The 21,875-nt window shown below is 43.1% G+C and overlaps 1 protein-coding gene across 3 annotated transcripts in view; it reads left to right on the plus strand.

The window, feature by feature from the left end:
• Positions 1–20,879, plus strand: part of lrrc45 (leucine rich repeat containing 45) — a 46,472-nt gene extending 25,593 nt beyond the window's left edge. For all 3 annotated transcript variants that reach the window (XM_072373620.1, XM_072373618.1, XM_072373619.1), the window contains exons 14-18: positions 11,939–12,031; positions 12,828–12,920; positions 15,302–15,475; positions 19,102–19,249; positions 19,435–20,879. In XM_072373620.1, coding sequence (XP_072229721.1) covers positions 11,939–12,031; positions 12,828–12,920; positions 15,302–15,475; positions 19,102–19,249; positions 19,435–19,634 — 708 coding nt within the window. In that variant the 3' untranslated portion in view covers positions 19,635–20,879. The remainder of the gene's footprint in view (positions 1–11,938; positions 12,032–12,827; positions 12,921–15,301; positions 15,476–19,101; positions 19,250–19,434) is intronic.
• The last annotated feature ends 996 nt before the right edge of the window (positions 20,880–21,875 follow it).

Raw genomic sequence — 21,875 nt, forward strand, 5'->3', positions numbered from 1 at the left:
TTGTGGCCGTAAGGTGGTCGGTGCCTGTCGTGGCGGCAACCCTCGAACCTGCTGGTGGACACCAGTGGTGAGGGAAGCCGTCAAGCTGAAGAAGGAGTCCTATCGGGCCTTTTTGGCCAGTGGGACCCTGGAAGCAGCTGATAGGTACCGACAGGCCAGACGGGCTGCGGCTTCGGCAGTTGCTGAGGCAAAAACTCGGGCCTGGGAGGAGTTCGGTGAGACCATGGAGAACGATTTCCGGACGGCCTCGAAGAGATTCTGGTCCACCATCCGGCGTCTCAGGGGGGGGAAGCGGCTCACAGTCAACACTGTTTACAGTGGGGACGGGGCTTTGCTGACCTCAACTAGGGATGTTGTGAGTCGGTGGGGGGAGTACTTCGAGGAACTCCTCAATCCTACCAACACGTGCTCGGAAGAGGCAGAGTCGGAGAGCTCGGAGACGGGGCCTCCCATTTCTGGGGCTGAGGTTGCCGAGGTGGTCAAAAAGCTCCTCGGTGGCAAGGCCCCGGGGGTGGATGAGGTCCGTCCTGAGTTTCTCAAGGCTCTGGATGTTGTAGGGCTGTCTTGGCTGACACGCCTCTGCAGCATCGCGTGGACATCGGGGACAGTGCCTCTGGACTGGCAGATTGGGGTGGTGGTCCCCCTCTTTAAAAAGGGGGACCGGAGGGTGTGTTCCAACTATAGGGGTATCACACTCCTCAGCCTCCCTGGTAAGGTCTATTCGGGGGTATTGGAGAGGAGGATCCGTCGGATAATCGAGCCTCGGATTCAGGAGATGCAGTGTGGCTTTCGTCCTGGCTGTGGAACAGTGGACCAGCTCTATACCCTCGGCAGGATCCTGGAGGGTGCATGGGAGTTCGCCCAACCAGTCTACATGTGTTTTGTGGACTTGGAGAAAGCGTTCGACCGTGTCCCTCGTGGAGTCCTGTGGGGGGTGCTCCGGGAATATGGAGTGCCGGACCCCTTGATAGGGTCCGTTCGGTCTCTGTATGACCGGTGCCAGAGTTTGGTCCGCATTGCCGGCAGTAAGTCGGGTACGTTTCCAGTGAGAGTTGGACTCCGTCAGGGCTGCCCTTTGTCACCGATTCTGTTCCTAACTTTTATGGACAGAATTTCTAGGCGCAGCCAGGGCGTTGAGGGTGTCCGATTTGGCGACCTCAGAATCGGGTCTCTGCTTTTTGCAGATGATGTGGTTCTGTTAGCGTCGTCAGGCCGTGACCTTCAGCTCTCACTGGAGCGATTCGCAGCCGAGTGTGAAGCGGCTGGGATGAGAATCAGCACCTCCAAATCCGAGACTATGGTTCTCAGCCGGAAAAGGGTGGAATGCTCTCTCCGGGTCGGGAATGAGATCCTTCCCCAAGTGGAGGAGTTCAAGTATCTCGGGGTCTTGTTCACGAGTGAGGGACGAATGGAGCGGGAGATTGACGGGCGGATCGGTGCGGCGTCTGCAGTGTTGCGGGCTCTGCACCGACCCGTCGTTGTGAAGAGGGAGCTGAGCCAGAAGGCGAAGCTCTCTACTTACTGGTCAATCTACGTTCCCATCCTCACCTATGGTCACGAGTTGTGGGTAGTGACCGAAAGAACAAGATCGCGAATACAAGCGGCCGAAATGGGTTTCCTCCGCAGGGTGTCTGGGCTCTCCCTTAGAGATAGGGTGAGAAGCTCAGTCATCCGGGAGGGGCTCGGAGTAGAACCGCTGCTCCTCCGCATTGAGAGGAGTCAGATGAGGTGGCTCGGGCATCTGGTTAGGATGCCCCCTGGGCGCCTCCCTGGGGAGGTGTTCCGGGCACGTCCCACTGGGAGGAGACCCCGGGGAAGACCCAGGACACGCTGGAGAGACTATGTCTCTCGGCTGGCCTGGGAACGCCTCGGGGTCCCCCCGGAAGAGCTGGAAGAAGTGGCCGGGGACAGAGACGTCTGGGTTTCTCTGCTCAAGCTGCTGCCCCCGCGACCCGACCCCCGGATAAGCGGCAGATGATGGATGGATGGATGGCTCCGACAGTATAAAAATGATAAAAATAACGGCAGCAGGCAATGTTGTAAAGTGTTGTTGATAGATAATTTAGGCTATAGACAGAAATAAGATACAATTATTTAACAATAAGATAAAAATATGAAAATATGTGTAAAACAAAGGATGAATAGAAAAAACAGAGGTCAAAGTCACGGTGGCAGTAGTGCAAAAAAAACAAACTGTGCAGTGAAGTAGTGTTTCTGTGTTATTTCCTGTTTAACAGTCTGCTGGTATGGGGGCACTTCAATGCAATGTCCTGAATGTGGGGAAGAGAAGTCCTTGTGATCTTCTCTGCTGTCCTCACGTTCCCCCAGTCAAAGGCCCACAACATACCACACAGAGATGCAGCTGGTCAGGCTGCTCTCTATTGTGCTCCCTTAGAAGTTGGTGAGGATGGGTGGGGGCTGCAGGAAGTGCAGATGCTGCTGTGCCCGCTTCACCAGTGATGCTGTGTTCACAGACCAGGTGAGGGTGTCTGTGATGTGCACCCCGAAAAACTTGGGGCTGTTGACCACCTCCACAATTTTGTTGTTGATGAGGTGAGGAGCGTGGCCAGGCTGGTTCCTCCTGAAGTCGACAACGATTTCTCTGGTCCACGTTCAGGATCAGGTTGTTCTACCTGCAACAGTCCACCAGCTCCTCTCTGTAGGCCATGTCATAGTTGTCCCTGATGAAGCCCACCACTGTTGTGTCGTCCACAAACTTCACAATGTGGTTTATGGCAGAGCTGGGGACACAGGCTTGTGTCATCAGGGTGAACAGCAGGGGGCTCAGAACACAGCCCTGAGGAGAACCTGTGCTGAGGGTGATGTTCCTTCTGATGCACACTGACCGAGGTCTGTCAGTGAGGAAGTCCACCACCCAGTTGCACAGGGGTGTGCTGAAGCCTAGGGGTCCACCAGCCGCTGAGGGGTGATGGTATTGAACGCTGAACTGAAGTCCAAAAACAGCATGGGGGGCGAGATGGTGGTTTTCTTCGGCACTGGGAAGATAGAGGCGGTCTTGGTCTAGCAAGGTATTAAAAATTTCTGTTAGAACACAAGCCAGCTGGTCAGCCCACTCTTTCAGCACACACATCTTTCAGAATGTTGTCTGGACCAGAGGCTTTCCGAGTGTTGACTCTCCTCAGAGACCAGTAAACGTCCACGGTTTTGAAGCACAGTGGCTTCTCATTCTGGCAGGGGACAGCTTTCACAGCAGAGGTGCTGTTCAGCCCCTCAAACCCCCCAAAAAAGTTGTTTAGATCATTCAGGAAGTCAGCATCATCGTTACACGCCGTTGGGGTTATCCTGTAGTTGGTGATAGCCCAAATGCCTCGCCACATGTTCCTTGAGTTAGAGGGGTCATGGAAAAAGTCTTGGATTTTCTTACATGAGCACACTTTGCCAGTCTGATTAAGGTTGGCTCTGGCTGTCCTCAGTACCTCCGCGTCTTAAAGGCCCAGACCCGTGCCCTTTAGCATCTGGCATAATCCTTCAGTCATTCAGGGCTTTTGTTTGGCTCGAGTGGTGATCTGTGCATTTACTGATATAAGCTGACACAGACATGGCGTACTCATCTATATCAGTCGTGTTGCTGTTTGATGCAGCCTTAAACATGTCGCAGTCTGTGCATTCAAAACAGTCCTGTAGTGCCTCCATGGCCACCTCAGACCACACTCTCACCTGCCTCACTGTATGTTTTCCTCTGTTTAGTAGGGGCTTGTATGCTGGAACAGAAGAGCAATCCGAAGAGCCAAAGTGGGGATGGGGGGCTGCCCTGAATGCCTCCTTGATGTTTGTGTAGACTTTGTCCAAGGTATTCGCTCCCCGAGTTGCAAAGTTCACATGTTGATGAAACTGTGGGAGGATTGTTTTCAGGTTGGCCTGATTAAAATCTCCAGCAACAATGAAAAGACCCTCAGTGTGGGCAGTTTACAACTCACTGATGGGTCCAATAGAGAACACCCATAGCTTGCTTGGTGTTTGCGCTTGGGGGCACGTACATAGCGGTAATGCTCACCACATCTAATTTCCTGGTAAAGAGGTCTACAGTTCACAGTCAGAAGCTCAATGTCCGGTGAGCAGAACTTTGAGAGAACTCGTTGTTGCACCTGTTGCTGTTCATATAGATACACAGTCCACCTCCCCGGGATTTACCACTGAGTACGGAGCTCCTGTCAGCCCGTAGCACAGCTAACCCCTCCCGTGATGCTAACCACATTGTCTGGGATAGATGAGTTTAGCAAAGTCTCCTCCAGAACAACACAGCAGTCTCTCAACTTACGCTTTGACGTTGATTCCAGATCTGTATGGTCCTCAAGGGAGCGAACGCTGGAGAGGAATGTGGATGGAAGTGGCGTTTTGTAAGGGCTAGACTTTAGCTTCGCTGTTAGCCCTCCCAACATCCCTACATCTGTCTCTGGTCACACAGAGGATACTCCTCTGTGGGCCCGTGCTACGAGGAGAATCCACTGATCCTTTGACTGCTGGGTCTTGCTGGCGTAGCACCCCGAAGCTACATAAACACCCCCGTGTAGTCGTGTCCACGAAGCCGAAAACACCGGATGATCATAGATCCAACAGCTGCTGGTGATCATATAGCTCATAGAAGCACTAACTGAAATTAAGACCCTGAGATAACTCGATCCAAATGTACACTGAACGTGCATGTAGATGACAGTGGATCGGATCGAGTGTTCTGCGCATGCTCAAGTTTTTTCCCGCAGTCCTCACCCGGAAGTCGAAGGAGATGATATTGCTGTTGTTGTAGCCGCTGGTGGAAAGAAACAAACGCGATGGAGAATGCGTCATTGTGCATAGCGTTTGTGCCATAAGCAGCTCATCACAGATGTAGAGGGACGTAGCTTCATCTTGCTCTTCGTTTGCCATCTTTCTCGAATGCCTGAGTTTGTTATTGTTGTTGGTGGTGAAGACGTCAACCGGAAGTGGCTCTATTAGCGATAGTTGAAATGGGTACAGCGCCACCTATCCTCCTGGGGTATGACATGCTTTGTGCCAGTGATTCGATTTCTTCACCGTCATATAGCCAAGGATAATTACCCTTGCTCAGATAAGTAGCATAACTCAACTGTAGCTATAATCCAGTTAATCTCATCATGTAGACCCACAGAGTGTTAAGGTTTTTCAACTAAAGACGATTAAAAAAATTCCAGTGGCAGCCCGCTACAGTAGCTCTGAACATATTGTGCTGATGTAAGCTGTTTGCCTGCTATATAATGTGTATAACCTTATTATAATTCACTGCGGACATGCTTATATTGATCACTGTATTGCATAAGCTAACATCACAAAATATAATCTGCAAATATATTCATAGATGTGTTTGCAGTCTCACTTCCTTATTATAACAGGTAACAGTGATAAATATGTCTCTGCCGCTCCCAAAAATAATGCTTTGATAAAATACAGTCAATGTAGTAATTAATGCACATTATTGGTAAATATTTACCAAAAATCGTGGGGAAAATAGTCGCTTTTGCTCTGCGTCTCACCAGAACCCGATTGAAAGTGCTGAGATGTGTGAAACTTTTGAAGGCTACCAAAATGTCGTAAAACTACAGAAAATTTACATGCCCAAAATCAAATTGAATCTTCTATTGAATTCTATTGAAAAGCTTCTTACTTCCTGCTTCTGAAGGGTGCAGACGCGTCTCTGCTTCATCCTGCTGTTTACTGCTTAATTTGCTTTTAAATCATTCTATTTCTTTCCACAAGTCTTGGATATAATTCTATTCTTTTTCTTTTAAGTGAACCAATACTTTTTAAATCATTTTTAATATTTTTTTATTCTTTTTACAACTTATCTGACGAGCCAGCAACTCCGTGTGCATGGCCTACACACAGCTGAAGCCTGATTTACAGTGTACGGGCACCTAGCACTCAGCTAAAGCTAAATAGCCTGGAAAGGTGCTAACAGTGGAGATGAGCAAGCTAACACACAGCTAAGGAGCACAGATAACACAACCAAGAAAGTAGACTCTGTGCATTATAATAAATCAGCGAATAATAATCATCCCTGGAACTGTCTCGGTGCAAAACCAAAGAGTAAATCATGTCTCCTGAAAGTGGGAGGACGAGAAACCGACTGGCCTTCACTTCCTACGAGGCAGAGGAACTCTTCTACCCCTGTACATGGGAGGAAACAGGACTGGACATCTGTGAATGGGAAGGTTAACAACAAACCTCCAAAGCAACTGAGTTTGAAAATGCAGAACAGATTTGCTCCACTATTGAAGGACTCTGGATCTCTATTGGATGACCATCCATCCCAAAGCAGCAAGGCAAGGACTGAAAACCTGTTGGAAAGTAAAAGGCCACAGGGAAAGCTAAAGGCTGGGCCTCAAACTCTGATTGTGGGTGACTCTGCCGTAAATGATGTTCAAAGGATGTGCGGTAAGAACACTAAAGTCCTCTGCTTTCCTCGGGATTTGGTTAACGATCTGAAGGAGAGAATTCTTGGAATTGCAGATTAATATCCAACTGTGACAAACATCGTTCTACATACAGGGTCAAACGATGTGTCCAAGCAACAATCTGAGGTTCTGAAACAGGACTTTATTGGATTATTAAACACAGTGAGCTCGCTGAATGCAGCTGTATTCATCAGTGGACCGGTACCACCAGTCCGAGGAGGAGAGGAAAGATTCAGCAGGTTGCTGGCACTGAATAAATGGCTTTTATTGGCATGTGCTGACCACTCAGTGCATTTTATCAATAATTTTAAATTTTTTTGGGAACGCAGGCATCTTTTTAAGGTAAATGGATTTAATTTGAACAAGTCAGGGGTGAAACTGTTCACCTCCAACATATTTTATTTCCTACGTCATCCATCTGTGCTCGCTGCCAAGGCTGAGATAAACAAGGAGTTATCTCATAGAGAGGAACAAAGAAATCCCAGCAGAAACCTTGAGGAGGAACTCCATCTGCCCCCACCCAAGAGGAACTTTGGAAAGGAGAGACATCAGAGGCAAGAAGAGGGGTCTTTATTTGCCTCCAACCCTCTCAACAGCACTAATGACCAGGACCAGGGACCAGAACCAGGACCTTCTCCAGCCCCCCAAACCCCTGACAGGTCATTGTGCTCCTCACCCTCCCTTTCTCCCTCCTCCTCCCCTCACCTGAAATTCACTGAGCAGATGATGGAGCGGGTCAATGCTGGGCTTAGATCTACCCCCCAGCCCAATCCCTTTTTGTCCCTCATAAACCCCCCACCAGAGCGGCCAAAGGTTCCCCGCCGAGCCCCGCCCCACCCCCTTCTGTCCCTTCACGCTGCCACCATGTTCTGTCTCCGCAGTCTGATGTGTAATGTGTGGAGGGTCCAGGCTGTGTGGATTCTGACAGACTTTTCCCAGGACAAACTGGGACCCTGTTTATTAGAAGATTTTAAAATTTCTGTACTTTTAGGTGACAGGAGGAGAAATGTGACCCAGTCAAAACACAGAGAGTTGCACTCAAAAAGATCTTTAAATAAAGTAAACATACCTTGTGTGCCACAGACTGCTCCCAAACACGAGAGGGCAAATAATACGTCTAAAACACTTAAGTTGGCTTTATTAAATGTTAGGTCTTTAGCTGGGAAAACATTCTTAATTAATGATTTTATCACTGAGCACACCCTGGATTTTATGTTTTTAACTGAAACTTGGCTAGACCAAAATAACAGTGCTGCTGTTCTCATTGAGTCAACCCCTCCTGGTTACAGTTTCATCAGTGAGGCCAGAGTGAGCAGGAGAGGAGGAGGGGTCGCAGTCTTATTCAAAGAATCATTTCAATGTAAGCAGTTATCTCCTAGTGTTTTCAGTCCTTTGAATATATGGCTATACAGCTGAAGGCCTCACCCAGAGTCCTGTTTCTGAATGTTTACAGGCTCCCTAAATACTGTGCAGATTTTTCTGATGACCTCAGTGAACTGCTGTCTATGATCTGTGTTGATTTTGACTGTGTAATTATTGTTGGTGATTTTAACATCCATATGGACAACCCTCAGGACAGAGGGACTAAAGACCTGAGTAACACTGGACAACTTTGGGCTGACTCAGCATGTAACAGAGGCCACGCACAATAGGGGGCACACTCTAGACTTAGTGATCTCTAAGGGTCTGAGCATTTCAAAGATTACTGTGTCTGATGTGGGCCTGTCTGACCATTCCTGTGTTTTTTTTGAGAGTACGATTTCAGTGCACACAAATGTGTCAACAGCAGTGATCTCAAAACGGTGTATAACTGAAAACAGTTGTGAGACCTTTAACCAGGTCTTCTCTTTAACACCTGCCCTGTCCAGTTCAGTCAGTGAGCTCGTCAGTAGCTTCAATACTAAAATGTTAAATGTTATGGATACTATTGCTCCCATTAAGGTGAAGGTTATCTCTGGAAGGAAAATTGGCGAAATTCCACACTGGTGAAAAATGGGAAAAGAGAGTGTCGGAAAGCTGAGCGCAGATGGAGAAAAACAAATCTCCAGGTTCATTATGACATCTATAAAGAGAAACTTCACTCTTATAATTTACAACTGAGGAATGCAAGGAAATCCTACTTCTCTGACATCATCACCAAAAACAGTCATAATGCTCGGGCCGTATTTGCTACAGTTGACAGGCTAACAAACCCTCCTGTGTCAGTGGCAACTGAACTCCATTCCACCATGGCCTGCAATGACTTTGCCAAATTCTTCAAAGTCCAAAATATTAGACAAACAGTTGGTACATCAGCAGCAGGTTCAGCATATGTACCGTGTCCACCGAAAACCGGTTTAAACACCATTAACAGTAAAGACCTGGAGGGCATCATACGTCACCTGAACTGCTCCTCTTGCTGTTTAGACATCCTGCCAACAGGTTTTTTCAAAGGGGTCTCAAAGACTTTGGAGTCAGACCTGTTACTGATTGTGAACTTGTCCTTAATGTCAGGTGTGTTTCCAGAGCCACTAAAAACAGCTGTAATTAAACCTCTGCTGAAAAAGGACAATCTTGACAAGACGCAAATTAACCACTACAGGCCCATCTCAAATCTCCCATTTTTAAGTAAGATCATTGAAAAAGCGTTTTTTCAACAGCTTAATTACTTTTTAACACAAAATAACTGCTATGATACCTTCCAGTCAGGCTTTAGACAGCACCACAGCACTGAGACTGCTCTGACCAAAGTGTTTAATGACATATGTCTGAATACAGAAGGTGGAAAAATGTCAGTCTTAGTTTTACTGGATCTCAGTGCTGCTTTTGATACAGTTGACCACAATATATTACTCAAACGACTGGAGAACTGGGCTGGTCTTTCCGGAACTGTACTAAACTGGTTTAAAACATACTTCGAGAACAGGAAGTACTTTGTGTCAATAGGTAACTTTACATCTGAGCAGACAAGAATCACATGTGGAATTCCCCAAGGTTCCATCCTGGGACCTCTTCTGTTTAACATCTCCATGCTCCCACTGGCACAGATTATAAAAAACAACCAAATAAACTACCATAGCTTTGCAGATGACACACAGATATATTACAATGTCACCAGGAGACCGAGGGCCTGTACAGGCCCTTGGTAAATGCATAGAGGAGATTAATGACTGGATGTGCCACAACTTCCTCCAGCTAAACAAAAACAAAACTGAGGTAATTGTCTTTGGAGCCAAAGATAAATGATTGAAAGTCACCACAGAGCTTCAATCAATACACCTAAAAACTACCAACCAGGCCAGAAATCTGGGTTTAGTGATGGACTCAGACCTAAATTTGGACAAATACATTAAGGCAATAACAAAGTCAGCCTACTATCACCTTAAGAATATATCAAATATGTCTCAGCAGGACCTGGAAAAACTAGTCCATGCATTCATCTTTAGTAGGCTGGATTATTGTAACAGCATCTTTACAGGTCTACCTAAAAAGTCAGTTAGACAACTGCAGCTCATTCAGAACTCAGCTGCCCGAGTCCTCACTAAGACCAAAAAAGTGGAGCACATCAGTCCAGCTCTGAAGTCTTTACACTGGCTGCCTGTCCATCAGAGGATAGACTTCTGATAGTTTTGATGCTGGTCTATAAAGCTCTGAATGGTCAAGGACCAAAATACATCAGTGACCTCCTGACCCATTGTGAACCTTCCAGATCCCTCAGGTCATCTGGATCCGGTTTTTTATCAGTTCCCAGAGTCAGAACCAGACATGGAGAAGCTGCATTCAGCTTCTATGCTCCACATGTCTGGAACAAACTCCCAGAAAGCCTCAGATCAGCTGAAACACTCAGTGTATTTAAGTCCAGGTTGAAGACACGTCTATTTTCAGGTACATTTGAATAAGCTTGAGTTTCAAAACGGAATCATATTTTAATATTGATTTTATCTTTCATATATATATTTTTTTCTGATTTTATCTATTGTTCTTATTTCTTTCTTTTTGTTTACATTTTAAATCATGCTTTTTATTTCTTCTGTTTTAATGTCTCTGTAAAGCACTTTGAATCACCTTGTCGTTGAATTGTGCTATACAAATAAACTTGCCTTGCCTTGAATTGAATACAATAATAAGGCTGTCCTTTGCAAAATCTTCATGAATATTAAAGTCACCCACTACAATGACTTTATCTGTACTCAGCACTAACTGGGATAAAAACTCTGAGATTTCAGACAGAAACTCAGAATAAGGGCCAGGTGGATGATACACAACAACAAACACAAGAGGTTTTTGTGATTTCCACCTTGGGAAAAACTGAGAATCAGAGATTCAAAAGAGCTAAAACTAATCTTGGGTCCAGGACTGACTAGTAACCCTGATCTGAAGATAGCTGCCACTCCCCATCCCCATCCCAATCCACTGCCTGTGGATTGAGGAACTGTTATGTAAGAAGCCATGAGCCCCTTGATCATTGACTACCTGACAAACAAACTGAAGAGATACGCGTCTGAGAAGGTGGTCAGCAGCACAGGAGCACCACAGGGGACTGTACTCTCACTGTTTCTCTTCACTCTGTACACCTCAGACTTAACTTATAACTCAAGTCCTGTCATCTCCAGAAATACTCTGATGACTCTGCAGTGATGGACAAGAGGCTGGGTTCAGGGAACTGGTCAACACTTTGTGGCATGGTGTGAGAACAATAACCTCATTTTGAACACAAACAAAACAAAAGAGATGATTGAGATGATTGATAGATGATTTTAGGAGGACCAGGAATAAGCCAAACACTGTCTCCATCCAAGGAGAAGAAGTGGCGGTTGAGGAAAACAGATACCTGGAGGTTTACCTGGACAGCAGACTGAACTGGAAATATAACACTGAGGTTGTCTTCAGGAAAGGCCATAACAGACTTGATGAAGCTCAGGTCCTTCAATGTCTGCACAAAGATGTTTTCTATCTTCTACAAGTCTGTGGTGGAGAGTCCAATCTGCTGTGCAGCATCTGTTGGGGCAGCAGCATCAGAGACTCAAAGCAACTCAACAAACTGATAAAGAAGGCTGGCTCTGTGCTGGGGACTGCTCTGGAGCTGATTGTAATTTTGTTTAATCTTTTCTTTTTTCTTTTTTTTTTTACTTTGGAAGAACATGATCAGGTGTGCTGTGAACATCATGTGTCAGCACAATACTAGTGCAAGGAATAGTAACTGCAAATGATAAACAAAACAGCTTTTGAGCAGCTGTGAGCATGTAGGGAAGGGCTCTTTCTTCAACTGTTATCTTGCCACACCAAAGAAGACATAACATGAAGAAAAAAGAGCTATCTACGACTGCCACAATGCTTCAGAGCCAACCGTTCAGAAGGTTTTATCATTCTGCACTGATTCTGTACCCACATTTATTAGATCTATGTTGCTGAAATATCAAAGAATATAGAGCTGCTAGCTTTTTTCTGTTTGATATGTTAGGATTCAGTCTTTTGACAGATGCAGAAAATTTATCTGGATAGGAATACTAAATGTTTCCATTCTTATGCAGATGGAGCATGTCAGTCGTCAGTCAGAAGAGACTAAGAGAGCCCTTCAGGATCGCATCTTCAAACTAGAGGGACAGCGGATACAGCTAGAGGAGGTCTGAGTGTACATGCTAAAGACAACAACACATTCTGTGTGGCTCTCCTTAAACACTGGTCATTGTTCAGTATTACAATTTGGACTCTTATTTATATATACATATGTATATATAAATAAGAGTCCAAATTGTAATATATATATATATATATATATATATTTTTTTTTTAATAAGAGTCCAAATATATATATGAGAGAGAGAGAAAAAAAACTTGCATCAAAATTCTGACTTGACTCATTTGGATTATGAATAGTAAACAAAAAAAAAATTTGATTGTAAACTTTTATTAAACCCTTCTCACACCAATGATCATTTTAAAATCTACTTTGACTGAATAACTAACTAGGATGTGTTGTCAGTAGAATGATGAGCTCTGCAAAGAAGACAACTGTGTTGAAGTCTCTTCTAGCGTGATTCTGCCTGTGTGTAGGCCAGTAGTCCTTGGATTGAGTTTTGTCACCCTAACAGGCTAGACATGTGGTTAATGTCACTAGTTTATACTTTTCAGGTTTAATAAAACTGTGGATATGTTTTCTTGTTACTTGTTTTGTTTATTACTTTTATTCATACATGTAGGTGAGTTTGTGAATTGGAGTATTTGTTTCCAATGCAGTATTGATGTCCTCTGTACTTCAGTTTATGTAATTTCTTTGTCAGTTTATATTTAAACCATATAGCACTTTTTGTCGTGGTGACTCTACCATTACTATTTCTGTAGTAACAGAATCTGCTGACATCTCCATTTGCTTTTGTGCGCTTAATATTATGATGATAATGTATTGTCCTTGTGTTGTAGGAGCTAAGTAAAACTAAAGCAGCATGTGTAACAGAGAGGGCCCAAGCAGAGGAGGAGCTGGGAAGAGTGAAAGCTCAAGTGCGTATGGAGGAGGTAGGTTTACAACACCTGTATTTACACACATGAACACAGTAGAGAAAAGCGCAGAGTCATGGTGGTAATCTGAAATAAATGAAGATTGTGAGCCCAAAGTTGTCTTCAAACATATATTTATTATAATCTTTTCAAAGAATCAGAATATACAGGATGTCACGTTACCTGAATGAAATCTGCATGTCTGATGCTGAAGACCAGAATCAGTCAGTATTTATGAAAGTTCAGGACAAAGAAAGACGTTTTATTTCGGGAAGGATCAGCCACCTCCATTATCTTGAGGTTGTAAACCGGTCTCTTAAACCCAATCCACATACCTTCCCTGTCACTGACGAATGCACTTACACTGACATACTCTAGGTAAAGAAAGGAATAAAGAAAATCTACCATGCTGGAAGAAAAGTATATAAAACTGTTAAATGACAATGATTAATGAATTTTTCTTCGTCAGAGGTTTGCAGAAAAGCAGTAAAAGCAGCTAATCTTACCAGCATGCGCACAGGAGAATGATCTTTTTCACGTATAAGCTGGGTTTACATTGCTTTCTTTAATTAACTTTTAGAAGATGTGAATAGATGGATTTGTAAGGAAAAAAGGGAATTCTGGGAACCACAAATTAATCTGAACTTTGGGAGTGCAGATTTCTTGTGGCCTCATAAGAAACAGTGAGGTTAGAATAAATAGAGAACATTGAATTGTATTGTATATTTACTGGGTCTCCAGATGGCTTTAGTTTGGGACTGGCACTGCATAGATAGCCTGAAACCAGACAGTTAATTTAAGAAGGGATGTTGTTTGTTTAGGGCTTTGTATATGATGAGTTGAATTTTCAATTCGACTCTAAATTTTACAAGAAGAAAGTTATTCAGTTTCAGTTCAAGTCAGTTTATTAATATAGCGCCAAATTACAAAAAATGTCATCTCGCACTTAAATCACACTGTCAAATTCAAGCCAATTGGATTTCAATTCTTGCTAATTGTAATCCATCCAGCCATCCATTTTCTACATCCGCTTAATCTGTCTGTTGGGTCGCGAGGGGGTCTCATCGGGTGAAAGGCGGGGTACACCCTGGACAGGTCGCCAGTCCATCACAGGGCCACACAGAGACAAACCCACACTCACACTCACTCCTAAGGACAATTTAGAGTCACTAACATGCATGTTTTTGGATGGTGGGAGGAAGCCATCCCCAACTATAAGCTTTATCAAAAAGGAAAGTTTTAAGCCTAATCTTAAAGGTAGAGAGGGTGTCTGCTTCCTGAACCCAAACTGGCAGCTGGTTCCACAAGAGAGGGGCCTGATAACTGAAGGCTCTGCCTCCCATTCTGCTGTTAGAAACTCTGGCAACAACAAGTAAACCTGCAGTCTGAGAGCAAAGTGCTCTGTTGGGAAAATATCTTACAATGAGGTCTTTCTCAAAGTTTAATTACTGCAACGTTAAAAGTCTGAGTCAATTAAGGGGAAAACCTCCTTGAACAGTCTGGTTGGGATTGGGTCTAACATACAAGTTGATGGTTTAGAAGAGACTATTGCTGTTGTTAGCTCAGAAAGATCAACTGGGCAGAAGCCGTCTAAATACAAATCAGGTTCTAAAGATACTTCTAAAGCTGCTGGACTTGATGATACATCAGTGATAATAGTGGGAAGGATTCCATTAATCTTCTCTCTGATCGAAACAATTTTATTGATGAAGAATCTCATGAAATCGTCACTGCTGAGAGTTAAAGGAATACATGGCTCAACAGAGCTCGGAGTCTTTGTCAGCCTGGCTACAGTGCTATGAGTAAAATTTTCAATTCGACTCTATATTTTACGTGACTCTGAAACTGGCTACAGTACACGGGGAGAACATGCAAACGCCACACAGAAAGGCCCCAGGTTCCGTCTGCAGTGTTTAGTCTGAAATTGCTTAATGCACCTCCTGTTTGTAGGTTTGAGTTTCTGTATACAACAAAAAGTAGCACTAAGTGTACTGAGTGTTTTCTACTCCACCTCCTCGAACAGCCAATTGATTTCAGATGTCATAAACTGTGGCTGACTGTTCACATGAACACAAATCTGAAGTGGAGAAGAAGACGTTCTAGGGTTTGGTCAGAAAAAGGCCCTTAGTGTTATGTGCCTCAGCCTTCTGACAGACACGTATGGCTCTTCTGGTGAACCAAGGCAACCAAACAAATAACAAACATGTATCTTCAACATGAAATAATAGTTTTCATCAAACAGTCTGGCAAAGGAAAGAAGACAATCAGTCAATGGTGGTTCTAATGTGTGTTAGAATTACACCAGTTATTTTAGATGTCACCAATACAAACCACTTTCCATGAAAATGGCTTTCCCTGTACAAACAAGACTTTCCTCCCATCATCTGTCCTTTGAGCAGCAGGAACATGTATCGTCCTTGGAGGAGAAGCTCCGCTCGATACGATCCTCCCTGCAGGAGACACAGCTTCACTGCTCCCAGCAGAAACAGTCCATCTGTGAACTGCAGGCCAAGAACAGCCAGCAGAGCATCGAGACGGATGGCTTACGGCGCAGGATCGAGGAGCTCCAGCAGGTCAAGATCCACCAGCTGCCTTTTAACTCTTACATTACAGACTTAGTGTGTAGACACAAGAGGGCTATGGGTTTGTCATAAGATAATCCACATATGGGTTACATGATCCAAAAATGTATTTGAACAAAAGACATTTTTATATTAGTGAATCACTTGTACATGTGAAGCAGGCTTTGAACATTTCTGAATTATGCATGCATGTCATATATTCAATTCAATTCAATTTTATTTATATAGTGCCAAATTACAATTGTCATCTCAAGGCACTTAAATAATATTGTCCAATTCAAGCCAATTGGAATTCAATTCATTGTAATCATAATCCAAAGAAATCCAATTGATTAATTTCTATAAAATAATCAAATTTATTCATATAGTGCCAATTCAAAAAATAATATCCTAGCTAAGGAAACCAACAGATTGCACCGAAACTTGTCTTCAGTCCAGTCTCCCGTCCTGAGCATGCCTGTGGTGACTGTGGAAAGGAACGACTCCCTTTTAACAGGAAGAAACCTCTGGCAGAACCAGACTCAGGAAGGGTGGCCATCCGCCTCGACCAGCTGGGGTTTGAGAAGACAGAAAAGAGGGGGGGGAAACACCATAACACCATTCAAATGATATCTGTTGGAACAGGGAAACACAAGTTAATAACCACAATAATGTCACATGTACATAATATCCTTTGAGAAATTAAACAGGGGGAAAAAGAGAGCAAGGTGAAGAAAGGTGTGACAGATGAGGTCCCCCAGCAGTCTAAGCCTATAGCAGCTTAACCATGGGATGTTTCAGGATTACCTGAGCCATCCCTAACTATAAGCTTTATCAAAAAGGAAAGTTTTAAGCCTAATCTTAAAAGTGGAAAGGGTGTCTGCTTCCCGGACATTTACTGGCAGCTTATTCCACTAGAGAGGGGCCTGATAGCTGAAGGCTCTGCCTCCCATTCTACTTTTAGAAACTCTGGGAACAACAAGTAAACCTGCAGTTTACAAATATCTTATATTATATTTTAAATATCTTTAAAATATCTTACAATGAGATCTTTAAGATATGACGTAGCTCGGTCATTAAGAGCTTTATATGTGAGGAGAAGAATCTTAAATTCTATTCTGAATTTAACAGGGAGCCAATGAAGAGAAGCTAAAACTGGAGAAACATGATCTCTCCTGTTAGTTCTCATCTCAAGGAAATCACTTATATAACATGTATTTTACATATGTATATAATATATGTATGTATTTATAAAGGTTTTCCCCTTAATTGACACTTCCATATTGGATTTGATCAATCTGTCTTTTTTGACAGGATATGTACCTCAGACTTTTAAGGTTGCTGTAATTAAACCTTTACTTAAAAAACCTACTCTTGATTCAGAAGTGTTGGCTAATTATCGACCTATATTCAATCTCCCTTTTTTGTCTAAAGTTCTTGAAAAAATAGTTGCAGTTCAACTTTGTGATAATTTACATAGAAATAATCTGTTTGAAGAGTTTCAGTCAGGATTCAGAGTGGATCATAGCACAGGAACAGCACTGGTGAAAGTTACCAATGATCTCCTCTTTGTCTCTGATAGCGGACTTGTGTCTGTGCTTGTCCTGTTGGATCTCAGTGCTGCATTTGATACGATCGATCACAGCATTCTGTTACAGAGACTTGAACATGTTATTGGGATTAAAGGAACTGCTTTAGGCTGGTTTAAGTCATATTTATCTGATAGATTCCAGTTTGTTCTTGTAAATGAAGAATCTTCCTCACACACCAGAGTAAGTCATGGAGTTCCTCAGGGTTCTGTGCTTGGACCAATTCTTTTTACTTTATACATGCTTCCATTAGGTAACATTATTAGACAGCATGGCATAAATTTCCATTGTTATGCTGATGATACTCAGCTGTACTTATCTATGAAACCAGATGAAACCAATAGGTTGGTCAGACTACAAGCCTGTCGTACAGACATAAAGACGTGGATGACTCAGAACTGTCTGCTTCTAAATTCAGACAAAACTGAAGTCATTATCTTTGGACCTGAGTGCTTCAGGGAGAAATTGTCTAGTTATATAGTTACTCTAGATGGTATTTCCTTGGCTTCTAGTTCTACAGTGAGGAACAATGGAGTTATTTTTGACCAGAATTTATAATTTGACGCACATATAAAGCTGGTTTCTAGGACTGCCTTCTTTCACCTTCGTAATATTGCCAAAATCAGGAACATCCTGTCTCAGGGTGATGCAGAGAAACTAGTTCATGCATTTGTTACTTCAAAATTGGACTACTGTAATTCTTTATTATTGGACTGTCCCACATATTCTCTTAAAAGAGTTCTGATGCGATCTAACAACAGAGATCATATTTCTTCAGTTTTTGCTTCTCTTCATTGGCTCCCTGTTAAATTCAGAATAGAATTTAAGATTCTTCTCCTCACATATAAAGCTCTTAATGACCGAGCTCCATCATATCTTAAAGATCTCATTGTAAGATATTTTCCTAACAGAGCACTTTGCTCCCAAACTGCAGGTTTACTTGTTGTTCCCAGAGTTTCTAAAAGTAGAATGGGAGGCAGAGCCTTCAGTTATCAGGCCCCTCTCTTGTGGAATAAGCTGCCAGTAAATGTCCGGGAAGCAGACACCCTTTCCACTTTTAAGATTAGGCTTAAAACTTTCCTTTTTGATAAAGCTTATAGTTAGGGATGGCTCAGGGAATCCTGAAACATCCCATAGTTAAGCTGCTATAGGCTTAGACTGCTGGGGGACCTCATCTGTCACACCTTTCCTCACTTTGCGGAGTCAACAATCACCAGGTGTGCGTGAAGAAAGGGAGAGAGGAAAGGAGTTCAGAGCGTCTCACAGCAGCGATCTCAGGGAGAGTTGTTACAGAAGTGGCCTTGGCTAAGGCTGGTGCCAGGAGAGCAGATGAGATTATGATTGTTGGGTTAGGGCAAGTTGTCGTATTTCAATGGACACGACTTACTCTGTTTTTCCATTCTGGTCACAAAAACGATCCATACGCCTTTGCACAGCCACCAGCTTCTCCAAGATTTTCCATATTGCGGTTAATGACTACAGTCTGAGCGCTAATAGCTCTGCCCACTGCTTCAATCATGTCAGGCAGCATGGGGCCTCGGACCACTGTCTCTGACTTCCGAATGTTTCAATACACCAGTGCAATGCCTAATCTAATCAGCAGATAGCCTGTTATCATGGTTCAGAATATGTAAAGATCCTCGATGTCCTCAACGGAAAGAATCGCCAGGCACACTACCCTCCATGTCTCTCAGGAGTCCCTCATGTACCCAGCAGCAAACGTTTCATCAGGGCAGACAGGTTCCCCTGGACCCGAATTTCTCAATTCTGTCAATTGCGTTGAGAGACCTGTTGACCATTTCCATGATTTTAGTTTTGAGAGCAATGCTGAGAGAGGCACCAAAGTTTGAGATAGGACAGGACAAGACGTGGAGAAAAGCAGGGAAGATAAGGGAGAGGGAAGATAGAGAAGAGAAGAGAAATGCGACTGCCTTCGTTGAGAGCCGGAAGAGAGATCCAGCAGCTGACACTGCTATACAGTGACCTTCTGAAATGTGTTTGTTGTCTGCACTGTGACCAGGCTTATGAATGGGTGGTGTGCTGTTGTAGGAGCTGTCTGGCAAGGACCAGGAGAAGGTGGTTGAGGTGAGCCGGGTGAAAGTGGAGCTGCAACAGCAGATTACACATTTACAAGCAGAGAGGACGGCGCAGGAGGGGCTGAAGGCAAAGATCAGTGCTCTGGAGAGAGAAATGAAAGGTTACCCTCACTGTTTCTTTCTTTTGTTGTTACACTTATACTTGATCTTTATAAATTTCATATCAGTTAGATTCCTTTTGTGTCATAAAATCCACTGCACACTGATTTGTCTAACAAAATCTGAATTTTTGATTATTCTGTGATATATAGAATATTCCTGCTCTGATTTTCTTGTTTTCTTGCAGTACTAAGTATTAATCACAGAGAAGCACTCCTTGACAAAGAGAGTGATATCTCTTCCATGTTGGAGAAGCTGCGGCTAAAAGAGGCAGAGATCCAGAGAATTAGAGAGGATGAGGCCCACAGAGCCAGCTACCTCCAGAGTGCCATCCTCACCTATGTTCAGGGCTCCCCCTTTGGGCACCACAGCAGCTCAAAGAAATGACAAGACACTTCAGCACCTTAGCAGAAACTTTCAAGCCGTTGTTGGGCTTCTGCACAGCTCAGGATAGTCTGCTGGGTAAAACACAGTACGATTTCCTGGACTTGAAGGGTTAAGAAAAATAAACAAGAAAATCTGGAGTGTAAAATCAGTGTTATTGAACAGGCTATATTTGCTGGATAATACAACCATGAGCAATAATGTAATGTTCTGATCCATTCAAGAAAGTAAACTGGAGACATCCATTACCTCTAAAGTGCTTTTGTTTTCTTTGTTTTGTACATTATTTGTATTTGTTGAAGTAACACTGTACCCCCCAAAGTAACAGCTGATATCAGGGTACACAGTTAAAAAACAACAGAAAAGGTCATCTTGGTTAACACCTAATTTGCATTCCTGAGCCAATGGCTCTGTAAATGGATGTCTGAGGCTCAGAGAGCAATACATTGAGTCTTTATGGAATAATTTTCCTACAACACCGCATTATGTTGCCATAATTCTTATGATCCTGACAAGCATGTGGTGTTGGATGACAGCTGTTGAAAATGATCGATCCACAGGTTGAACGGGTATTCTGCATGCACTGGTTTTACTGCATGGATTGCAATGAGCATAAGGGTTTTTTCATCTCACCTGAGTTCATCATCCTCTTCAAACCTTCCTTGCTGTCCATTGTGTGTGTGTGTGTGTGTGTGCTTGTTCTTACTGACAAGAAAGGGAACAGTGCTGTCTCCTCAAATGATTGCCATTCACACACGCATTCAGAGCTATTTGTTGCAACATGCAGCTCTGTCTCTGTCACACAATGCAATCCAACTCAGTTTCCTTAATACAGTACCAAATCACAACAAATGTCAATGTCTGAAAGCACTTCAAAGATGCAATCCAATTCAAGCCAATTAGAATGCAATTCATTGTGATATAATCTTAACCCAATCAAATTAATTAAATTCAAAATTGGTCCAATTCATACACAGCCAATTCAAAAACAATTTCCTAGCTAAGGAAACCAACAGATTGCATCAAAACTTCTCTTTGGTCCAATCTCCCATTGAGGTTTGGTTCAGATATGCCTTATTAGTGTATGTGACACACCAGCTCTGATCCCGAACAGGAAAGAGCTGAAATATTATCGGCTGTTTTTTGCTCTGATGTTCTGTAAAGAAATAACTTTACTAACAGTTGTTCAAAACACTGTATTGTTCCAGGTGACTTCTGATTTTGCTTTGTGTTTTCATGGTAATAAAAGCAAATGCATTAATGTAGTATGAATGATTCTGTACATTTCTTGATGGTCTGTTTTGGGTTTGGGGATGTACGAGGTCACTCTTCTTGAAAGTGCAACCAAAGATCCTGAACAGTCTAGATTGTTCACTTAAAGATAAAAGCTAATCAAACATCAACCTGTGGAGTAAGGCTGTAAAGTCGTGGTCGACTTATTGGTCAACCAACATTCTGATTGGTCGATTTTTTTTTTGTTGCTGTGTTAATTTCATACAGTTTACGGTTAACTTCATCAGGAGGAAAGTACCAAGTACCAATGGGGGTGTCTTCAGAGCACCCGTTTCACAGGTACTCCCCTTGTTTTTACTATTTTTATTAGAAACAGGTAGACTGATGAACGTCCACTTTTATTTTGAGCTTTTCATTTACAGTGAGTCCTCCTCTACCATCCATCTCAAAGACATCGGCAGTGTGGCAGAATTTTACCAAAATAGATGACGGGAAAAAAGTTTGCGTATCACAGCTTGACTACAAACATGGCTTATCATCTAAAAACAGTAATATTTCAATATTATATTCTATTAATATTGCAACAACGGCAGCATCAATCAGACTTTTGTGTTTAATTGCCTTCTTGTGCTGATATCAGTATATTTTTGGTAATCATGGGCTATTGCATTGCGCAATTTTTAGATTTTTTTTTTTATTACAGCCCTACTGTGGAGCTGCTACAGCTCCACAGGTGATTAACAGATTAATCTCATAAAGACTTTTTTTGTATATAGTAGTACTAATATTAATATTCAAAAAATAATTTGACAGAGGTCTCAAAAATATAACTGTAGTTTATTTACTTTATTTGAGTGGTTACATTTTTCAAAACACGGTGCATTACAAATTATTTACACCTTGCCTTCTTTCACCTTCGTAATATTGCTAAAATCAGGAACATCCTGTCTCATGGTGATGCAGAGAAAGTAATCCATGCATTTGTTACTTCAAGATTGGACTACTGTAATT

Source organism: Leuresthes tenuis, unplaced genomic scaffold (assembly GCF_036924035.1).
Source record: "Leuresthes tenuis unplaced genomic scaffold, fLeuTen1.0.hap1 SCAF_20, whole genome shotgun sequence".
Taxonomy (NCBI): Eukaryota; Metazoa; Chordata; class Actinopteri; order Atheriniformes; family Atherinopsidae; genus Leuresthes; species Leuresthes tenuis.